The 10,752-nt window shown below is 41.9% G+C and overlaps 1 protein-coding gene across 1 annotated transcript; it reads left to right on the top strand.

Moving 5' to 3' along the window:
* The first annotated feature begins 6,681 nt into the window (after positions 1 to 6,681).
* otulina (OTU deubiquitinase with linear linkage specificity a) lies at positions 6,682 to 10,047 on the top strand. Its single transcript, XM_079489213.1, has 3 exons — positions 6,682 to 6,937; positions 7,749 to 7,870; positions 8,457 to 10,047. The coding sequence occupies exons 1-3, from the start codon at positions 6,818 to 6,820 to the stop codon at positions 8,893 to 8,895; spliced, it is 681 nt and encodes a 226-aa protein (XP_079345339.1). The 5' UTR covers positions 6,682 to 6,817; the 3' UTR covers positions 8,896 to 10,047.
* The last annotated feature ends 705 nt before the right edge of the window (positions 10,048 to 10,752 follow it).

Below are 10,752 nucleotides of genomic sequence, written 5' to 3' on the forward strand. Positions count from 1 at the left end.
TGGGAACTGCAAGGTTGCCAGTTCGAACCCGGGCTCCCCCAGGCTTCGTACACACATATCAGACGAACATGCTCTATGCTGTCCGTGTTTCATGGCCGCCTCAATGCTTTTCCAATGGAAGTCACGTGGTTTGACCAAACAGTTGTGTGTGATGGGGGGAAGGGGGGCAATCAAACACAAGTGTTTGGTCAAACCACGTGACTTCCATTGGAAAAGCATTGGGGCGGCCATGAAACACAGGCAGAGCACAGCACAGTTGTTCTTTATGTGTGTACGAAGCCTCAGAGTTAGTGTCGAAGTGTCCTTGAGCAAAACACTGAACCCCTAATTGCTCCTGATGTGCTTGTTGGTGCCTTGCATGGTTTCTGCTGCCATGTGTGTGTGAATGGGTGAATGTAATGCACAATCTAAGGTGCTATGTAAATGCACCATTTACTGTGTGTGTGTGTGTGTGTGTGTGTGTGTGTGTGTGTGTGTGTGTGTGTGTGTGTCACTCTATTATGAACCCACAGTTCTGTCTGTCTTTCCTTTTTCCCGTTGAAAGAAGTACACTAGCGCCCATAACAGCCAGCTGTCTGACTTGAAGAAATAAAAACATTCCTGTTCCACCTGCAACCGCACCTGAAATTGTCCTGAAAGGGAAAGGGGGGCCGTATAGATATATTATGACATGTCGGGAGCTCCAAAATGGATTATGTTTCAATATCAGTCAGGACACAGTCAGCGAGAGAGGAAAGCGGCAGGGGAAGAGAGAGAGAGAGAGAGAGAGAGAGAGAGAGAGTGAGAGAGAGAGAGAGAGAGAGAGAGAGAGAGAGAGAGAGAGTGCTCTGTGTTGGATGCAGATGGTTTTAAATTGCTGCCTTTGTTTCCCATCATCCATGAAGCATTCACTGTCCTTATCTTTCAGACGATGCGCAGTGAAGGCTGATGTTCTGCGTAAATGAACTGTCGGTGGATCCCTCAACTGCACCTCCGCCTTGTTGTTTTCACTTCCTGCTCAAGGTTGAGACGTTGGTCGGTACCATACACACTGACTGACTGTGAAGCCCATAGTATATCCCCACTTTGCACACCTAAATGCCTCTGGGGGTGCAATTATCAATCCACACATCATGCAAGTCAAGTTGTCCATGCATATGATCCTGCTTTTGCTTCTGCGTCTTTTTGTGGGTTGCCCCATTATTAGCAATGTCACAAACAGTCAATGTGAGGTATTTGTGGGCAGAAGAGTTAATAGTCCGGTTCTTAATGGAGATGGCTGTCTGACTTCAGCAGCAGATTACATTGCCCCCTATCCCTCTAAGTCCATTTAACTTTTTCATTCTTACTGAATGAATGCAAGCGGCTGTTCTGACTTTGTGATGTCTCTATCTCCTACAGCAGGTCGTCTTCAACCTTTTTCAGGCCAAGGAGGACCTATGGGAGACTTGAGCCGGTAATCAAATTATTGGGGTGTGTAATTGATAATAATTAAGTATTTTTGGGGGTGAAATACTCCTATAAGTGGTTAATCAATGATTGGGTCCTTATTCATTACCGTTTTTGTGCTGTCATGAAGATCATGTCAATATTATGAAGACTACAATCTCCATGGATTATTCAGTATGCACACGGTGTGTATGCTAGGAAATATTAGGCAAAAGGTGAGCCCCTTTTCTAAACTTTTGACAAAGTTCGAAAGATGCCTGCCTGCATGGGGAAAATATCTCGCTCCAACAATTAGCGACAGATGCTGGGAAACTTATAAAGTCATTCATATTTGCTCTATAAACTGCAGGCACCAACTAGTTCAGTTTAAGGTATTCCAAAGACTACATTACTCCTGTGCCAAACTGATCGTTCTATACTTCTTGTATCCCCATTGTGCCTGAAATTTAACTCCACACAGAAGGCACTCTCTATGGGACACCTCTCTCCCAAGCGAAAACACGTTCTGGAGTGACATTTTTAAGTTCTTGTCACAGAGGTACAATTGTGTCATTATCCCAGAACCCTATTGTACCGTTTTGGATGTGTCCCCAATAGCATCTCTGTCATTGTGAAGTACAAAATGCAATATACGTATAGATTGTATGGTTGTTGCAAAATATGTTTTCTCCTTTTTTCTCCCCAATTTAGTCGTTATGCCAATTGATACATTTCTGTGTGTTCCCTTCACTGGCACAGTGAAGGGAACTGGCACAGTGAAGGGGAGCCCACACCGGGAGAACATATTCGTCCTACTCCTGCCGCCCAACACTCCCTTGCTGACAGGTGCCTCCCCGGCCCAGCCCATACATTGGCGAGTATCACCCTCCCGTGCAAATTGTGTTTGTGATGATTGACGATCGACAAAGCCGGATGCACCATGGTGGATTTGAACCAGAGCTGTATACTTTGAAAGCCCTGTGGCAGAGTGCAACTCCTCTGCTGGGTAACAGGGCCTTTAATAGCCAGAGGAAAATAGCCAGGCCGCTGAGATGTTTTTTTTCTGATAAAAACATATTATAGCTACTTATGACTGAGAGGTGGGAAGAGAGAGAGCGGGGAGGGGAGGGGGGTTGGGGGTTGGATTGTGCCTTTCTTAACCACTTAAACCCCAACATCCGTATTGGCGATCTGCTATTTTCTGCGAAGGCTTTCCCCACTAAAACAGAAAAGACACTAGTATAGAGCCCTGAGGGACTCTGCTCAACCATATATGGCGAGTAAAGCCTATACTTATTTAGTTTTACCTCAGTATTGCTCACTGAAAATCATAAACAGTTCTTCAATCTACATATTTTACATTTTTCAAATATTAATAAGATATTAGTTGTGATGTTAGTTACTCAATTAATACATTGATCCACCAATCAAACTAATCCTATCAAATCATGATCTCAATAGCAATGACTTAGGCCTATATACAGTACATAATTTCTCCTATATATAAAATTAAAGCATTATGTAACCTGTATGGTAGAGTACAATATAACATACAGTCCCAGTGGTTGTCTCCCTGGTCTTCTATTGAGACATAACATTTAAAATTTTAGATCATGTCAAAGATCATGTCACACCTATTTTGGTGTGAAATGGTTCTGACATGAATTTTGACCTGATGGTCAAGATTGTCAACACAAAGCAGCTGAAATGAACAAAAAACATTAGTTTTACACTGATAATATAAGCTATGATGCCATCTGTGAAATCTATATGAAAACATTTCATGCAACACAATTGTACTATACAATAGGGGGGGTCCCTGCTTGATCTGTCTCTCTCAGCTAAGGGTCCTTGGCCTGAAAAACGTTCAAGACACTCAGACTGTCTTAGACATACAAGGAGCCGGTGTAAACATCTAAGACTTGGAGTGACGAGTAATGATGCACTTTCTTGCTATTAGTAAGGACTCGAGCATAAGTGATCTAAATCAACTGCAGTCATCTGATGGATTTTGTTTAGGGAGATCTTTAAAGACAACACAGTCTGAAAATGAATCCATGAACAGGTATTTTCCTAATCTTGCTGAGACATACAGTAATGTAAAAAGATAGGATTTTTAGGCTGTAGGTTATGTTGGAAAGTCTGCAGCATCGAGCATTCCTAGTTTCCTACACATGTTTTGTTGAAAATGAATGAGCTGTTGATAATATTACTGTCCACTGCACTTCTTTTTACAATTTCCTGTTTTTCCAAACAGGAAAATGTCATCCTTCATGTCAAACCAACATGACCCATGCATCAGCAATGCATTCCACCACCTCTTTTCTCACTGTTAAGAAAAGAAACATGCACCTTCCTTGTTTTATCTTCAGGTTGCTCATTCCGCATGCCACACGTTTTATGGAAAACACACAGGAGACCTGCAGCTGTAGAAATGACGGGGAAATGCATTTCACCGAAGCTAGAATGCATTTGCAGGAGCCGGACAACAATGTCCTTGAGAATACTCGCTCGGCCACGGTGGAGTTGTCTGGGCTCCAGGAAATGGAGTCGGGGGGCCCTCTGCTCTGCCTCATTCACTGCAGCCACACACCCCCCTCCCCTCGCTCAGAGAGCAAAAAACAAACCAGCCAGGGCAAGAAGCCTCGACACATTTCCATCCAATTTCCACTGCAGAGAACGTGTTCATTTTCAGGCCTAATGGCATGTCATTTTGCCGGAGCCTTTGGTCAAGAATTAATCCTGGAATCAAAACAGATTTTCCGGGGAGCAATCTTCCATCAAGTATTGATTTTTTTACACTCACGGAGCCTGTACTCCCTAATTTAACCTGACAGCCCGCAGCACAATGCACTGGGAGCACCTTGGTATCTCAAAGGGAACCATCTCTCTCTCTCTCTCTCTCTCTCTCTCTCTCTCTCCCTTGACCCTCCTCCGTGAAGTTGGAGAGAGAAATAAGGAGGAGAAAAAGGACTCCTGGACACAACGAAACAAAGAGAGTTGGTTACAAAAAACTGAGACAAAGCTTCCGCCTCTCTATTTTACCTCTAATTATATTTTCAAGTAGGCCTATTTAGTCAGTGGTGGATTTGTTTGTTTTTTACTCAAGTAAAAGTAGCAATAATACTGCAATGTAGAAATACTCTGTTACAAGTAAAAGTCTGGAATTCAAAATGTACTTAAGTAAAAGTACAAAGGTAAAAGTAATCATGTCCAGTTTCACAAGTTTTCAAAATGTATATGTGTATAAACATCTTTTGAAAATAGCAAAACTACAAGCTCACAATTATAGATGTAATAATAATACAAATCTGCAAAGTAGCCTAACTAGTATCTAACGTTTTCAAATGTACTGGAGTAAAAGTATAATATTTGCCTCTGAGATGTAGTGCAGTAATAGTACAGAAAATTGGAAATACTCCAGTATAGTCAATGCTGCGGTGTCAATCTGAGCTAAATGTAACACCGCAGCAATGATTGCTACAAGGCACCGTTCTGGGGATTCGAATTCACAGAGCCGTGGCCTGTATGCCATCTGTATGCAATGAAGGTGTCAAGCTGCGTTTAATGTGACACCGCAGCTATGCTTGCGCCCAGCGCAGCCTGCACGGATTTATCTATACTGCCTCCCCCTGGTCAGCTGGGGCGCCTGATGGAGGGGAAAGGAACTGGTTGGAATAACACGTTCCTTCCATGTGCGGGGGAAACTCCCCGATGTCAGGTGAAAAGAAGCAGCCTGCTCACTCCTCATGCATTGAAGGAAGCATTAGCTCAGTTTGGGGCTCTCCCCATGCTGGCAGAGGGAGAGTGGCGCCCAGGATTACAGTTTTTGGCATTTGGCACTGGGTGAAAAATGAGTTACAAAATTATGGGATAAAAAAAGAAGAAGAAAAGAAAGGGACAAGTGTTCAAATAGGGCAACAATCATCCTCCATCCATCCACTCTGAAAGCTCAGCTCTCTCTCTCTCTCTCTCTCTCTCTCTCTCTCTCTCTCTCTCTCTTCCCACCTCTCAGTCATAAGTAGGTCTAGCTTTGACTAACACAGACATCTTATCAGAAAACAAAAAACAACAACATCTCAGCGAATCACAGGGCTGGCTATTTTCTCGGAGACCACATGTATTTTCCTTTCAAAAGAAAAGGAAAGGCCCTGTAACCCGCAGAGGAGTTGCACTCTGCCAAATGGCTTGCTCCGCGAAACACTTATTGCTGTTTTCTCTTTGATACAATCATACAACCATGATACAATATACGTATTTTGCATTTTGTTGCACAATCACAGAGATGCTTTATTGGGGACCCGCCCAGAAGAGCCATATTATCAAAGGAAACTTGGTTTTCGTGTCAGATCCTGTGTCTATGAGATTTGACCTTTTGACACAATCAAAATGTAAGATTGCAGAGCAGGGAGACAAATTACAACCATCCCAATTGTATAAGTTATATTGTATCCTATTTACATACTCTAGGGCTACAGATTTGAGAGAAAAAACAAGATGGTGCAAATGTAACTTAAACTGATAAAAGTATATAATTTACTATCATTTTCTAAATTGGTTGTTCAAACAAGCAATGAAAACACTGATTCAAAGATATGGCACAGATGCAGTGAACTCACTGCATGATGCAGTGAGTTCAAGGTTCAAGGTGTTTATTGTCACGTGCACTGGTGGCACTTGTATACCAGGCTTTCCTCAAAAACGTTCACAAATAAATAAAATTATGATAATGATGATGATCGACTGATTGATTGATTGAATTACTTTATTAACAGTTTGCAAATAGTACAGTGGCAGGATTTTACAATGATACTAAAAGGATAACACAAAAAGCCCTGAGGGCTTGTTTCCATTGTGGTCCTGTGTGTTCAATTCATCATGACATTTAAATACAAACAATATCATACAAGATAATCATCAACGCTAGCAATACATTTATGTACAGAAAGTCGTTATTTTCTGGTGTCAGTTATGATGAATTCTACCCATCCATGGGGCTGGGAGTTCATAATGAATGTGTATCTTAATGTTTAGTTTAAATATGGTCAGGACTGGGTGGGTTTTCATTGGCACCATGCATCAGCCATGCTGTGCTGAATCTGCTGATACAGTGATGGATTTAATTTGCACAGCAATGTGAGTTTTCTATAAGGATATAGCACTCCCTGCAGGTCAAAGAGTGTATTTAATATCTAAAGTGTTATATCGGTAGGTGGCAGTATTTAGTCTATGATGGCAATCCCCCCAATGGCTTTTTTTTAACCACAAAAGAAAAGCTTGCGCATGATGATGACGTCACCTGCTTTAGAGGCCCACACGAGACATTATGATTGCAACGAGCTCAGTCTAAACTTTAAAACGCGTTTTCAAATAAGCAGAATCGTGTCAAGTTCATCTTTTAAGCTCCACGATGTCCTGGGTCAAGTCTCTTTCGTTTAACGGAGAAGACGCTGACGTGTTCGACGAAGATGCCAATGATTTGGGTTTAGCAGGCAAAGAATGGAGGTCTAACATGAGGAAGCGCGTAAAGGTAAAGTAAATAACACTGATAACCTGGTGAATGTTGGGGAATCCATATGAGGAAGAGTTTGATTGATTGAATGTGGACGACACCATAAAAAAGCATTAGCCTACTTGTTTACAATGGGGTCCACCATTTTCATTTCATCAGAACATTTAGAGAACATTTTTCCTGTACTGTTCTTTGTCTATATAGAAGTGTCTATTTGTACGTCTCTAAATGTTTTGATGAATTGAACATGGTGGACCCTGTTGTAAACAAGTGTAATGCTTAATTGGGTCGTCCACTCACAGTTAACAGCCTTTGTATTGAGTTTGTGCTTGAAATGTACTGTAATTCTGCAAACTGTTAATACAATTTTCAATCAATCAAAAAGACGTACAAAGCATACAGAGCACCTCGGGTGTAAAAATATAATTGTCTATTTGGTACAAAATGTAAAAACTAAAAACGACACCAACATCAGTATATTTAGCCAATCATTTTGGTGCATAAACAAGAAGTTGAAGGGTTAGTACTAGTATGATAATGATGTACTGTGCATGTTCATGGTCATAGTGTACTTTACATTTCTTTTAAACATTTTGGACAAAATATCAAATTTTACATTGAGGTCTGAGGTGCCCACACATTCCAGTGATTACTAGAGAAGTGGACAGACTGGACACCACCCTCCTCAAAATGTAGAGATTAATGTTACTGGACTTGAAGAAAAGTGACACACACCGTTAAACAGAGAGAGATCAGAATATGAATCTTACTTATTTTTTTCCAGTTTGCAGCTTGCTTCAAACTGTGACACTTTGTGTTTTGTCTCTAGGATGGGTATGTAGACGGCATAGATTGCGCAAAAGAGTCTTCACTTCAAGACGGCTTCAACATCGGTTACAGAGAGGGAGCGAGAAAAACCGTGGCTGCAGGGCGTCTCAAAGGGATTTTAAGGTAACTTAATTGGATCATCTGTGTGTTTTATTTCTGATGTGCTTTGTCATCTACATTTTGCTGCTGTAGTTGAATAACAAACATGCAATAATTCATGCTATTTTAGCTTTCAGACTCGTGTTGTTGCCCTCCTTTGTACTGAATGGTCATGGGCCTTCTTTGTGCTGGCTCTCTCCCTGTGTTCTGTTCAGTGTTGCCAGATTTGGCAAGAGAAACAAGCTATGAAAACAATCCCAAAAGAAGCAACTATACTAGGCCAGTAGGCCAAATGAGCACTTTAAACCTATTTGCATTGCATCAGCTATTTGAAAATAGCAGCTCACAACACGGGGGGGGGCTCCCTGACAATTCTTTTTTAGATGGGTGGTCCCTTGTCATGTTTGAGAAACACTGGTTTACTTTAGAAACAAGTAAAAAACAAACGCATCCCAAAACTACCAATATTTACAAGCGACTACAAAATAACATGCCCAGAGTTACTTAAAATAAACATGCATGGCAACACTGCCCCAGTTGCTTCTCTCTCTCTCTCTCCCATTGTAACTGAAACCGCTGTGCCCTTTGTGTGTATGTGACATTATTGCAGCGCTATACAGTGCTGGCACCAGTTTCAGCATCCAGAAAAGCCCGCCCCGGCCGCCGTGACCGAACTGATTCAGCGGGTCGAGCAACACGAGGCTGTCATCGCAGAGGAAATGAGAAAGACTTACGAGAGCCCGCCACCCAGCGTGAGCGACGTCGGGGAGAACATGCAGACTCTAGAGGTCGCAGGAGGAAGTGCGAGTTGCAAGGGAGAGGGCGGGTGCGGGGCGGCCGACTGCTGCAAGGGGGACAATGATAACATGGACCTGGAGTTTCCAGAAAAGCCACAGAAGGCGTATTCAGACTGTTCCCACTCAGGGGAAATAATGTGGGAGCAACTCCTTCAGCGCTGTATGGATTTAGTTGTGGAACTGGGACTGCCTCAAGACTTGATTCAGCACCTACAAGCCTTGAAGTGCTTAGGGAATGTCACTGAGAACTGAGAAAGAATTGTGATCCCGACCCCCACAGGGACAGTGTGAACATTTGCCGAAACGTGGGGAGAAAACTGAATAGGTCAATTTCAAATTGTTCTTATTATTTGTGTGAAACACACACACAATTTCATATTTCTGCTGATGGCACCATTGTGTTATTATTCTTCCACTAAATGTATATAAAATAGATTTATTTTATTATATATCCTATCCCACGGGGGAACTTCCTTCAGTTTTCCTCTGTGGGCAGCACTCATTTCAGCATTTTTATGCGTTATTTCAAAGCTAGGAGACTAGCGGAAGCCATGGGAAAAGACAGAAGAGACATACGGGCGGCAGTGGCTCAGGGGTAGAGTGGCCGCTTCAATGCCCAGTTACTGTCGGGAGTGTCCTTGAGCAAGATGCTGAACCCCTAATTGCTCCCGATGAGCAGGTTGGTGCCTTGCATAGTTTCCTCCACCATTGGTGTGAATGGGTGAATGTAATTCACAATCATTGTAAAGGGCCTTGCAAACGGGGAGCGATAAGAGGAGAAGTTGCGGTGCGACGGCGCAAGCGCGGTCCCGTGAATTTGTTGTGTGCGTGCCCGTGACTCACCAGACCTGGATTCTGTTTAGCTTTTTTTTTACGCTTGCGTTGTAGCGCCCCTCTTCAACAGACCTGGAGGAGACCTGTGTTGATCCAGGCAACAACGCCTGCGTTCCTCGCTTCATGTTTGCAAGGCCCTTAAAGCGCCTTGGAAATAAATGCACCATTCATTTACCATATTACAAGACAAGACAGAGGGTGGCATATTGCAACTCTGGTAATTGGTTTAGAATGTATGTTTTGGGGTTTCAAACCCAAATTTGTTCTCCTTTTTCAGAGATCAAAATGAGAGCGGTAATACTAAACTTAAAATGAAACCAGAATTTGAGTTTTCCAGCTTGGCAGCCAGTTCGAGGAAATAATTATATTCCATTTAATGGAATGTGTTCATTTTGATCTCTGCAAAAGGACAATTTTAAGGATACATGACAAAATGTTGACATTTGCCTCTCATAGTCACTTTGCATTGCAATATAGAAAATGACCATCCTCCCTCCTTTCATCTGTACATGAATCAATATGAATATTGAATATTTACTGCTGTTCCAATAAACTATATTTTGTATTTCACTATTGCTAACAAATTACAAAATATTAACTAACCCAGAAATGTTAAAGTTCAGTTGGAAGGTACAGACTTTGATCTGTATTTGCTATTTTTAGCTACGATCTAACAAATATAAAGATAATTAAAAATATTTATGTTTCAGATTATGAAGAGGCTAAGAGCATCCAAATTCAGGCAGCACAAGGTTAGACTGGTATTAATTCACTTTTACTAAGTTGCATATCTGGTCTAGAGAAAATCAGTGGCATCAGAAATGAACTGTATGTCAGAGAGACTCTGGACATGACAAAACACAGTGATGATTTAGGCCATGTTATCTGCTATGGTGTTGATCCACTGACAGTGAAAACGTAACACTGGTTTCAACACAGCCATCTTTTTAGTAGCCTCGGAAACCCAGACATTTCTCATGCGCCAATAAGTTCCTAACTTTTCCTCTTACATTTCTTCCTAAGAGAAGTCCAGTCAGATTCATGAAACGTTCTTAAGTAGGCAGAATTGTTCGTAAGCATGTTCTTATGATGATGAATCCAAAGGACCTACTGTAAGTGTAGATGAGCAGATTCATATCACATTGCACTACTGCACAGGCTTATGATAATCCTATTGACACTACTACTTCTTCACCCTCCCACTGACTGATTGTGGGGGTTAGCAGAGTTACTCGTAGAGAGGCTGGGGAATTGGGAATTGGCTTTACTAAATTG

This window comes from Electrona antarctica (genome assembly GCF_951216825.1).
Source record: "Electrona antarctica genome assembly, chromosome: 20".
Classification (NCBI taxonomy): Eukaryota; Metazoa; Chordata; class Actinopteri; order Myctophiformes; family Myctophidae; genus Electrona; species Electrona antarctica.

Coding starts and splice junctions, on each gene's coding strand:
- otulina (XM_079489213.1), top strand. CDS start 6,818: ATGTCCTGGGTCAAGTCTCTTTCGTTTAACGGAGAAGACGCTGACGTG. Junction 6,938..7,748: donor ACATGAGGAAGCGCGTAAAG/GTAAAGTAAATA, acceptor TTTTGTCTCTAG/GATGGGTATGTAGACGGCAT. Junction 7,871..8,456: donor CGTCTCAAAGGGATTTTAAG/GTAACTTAATTG, acceptor ACATTATTGCAG/CGCTATACAGTGCTGGCACC.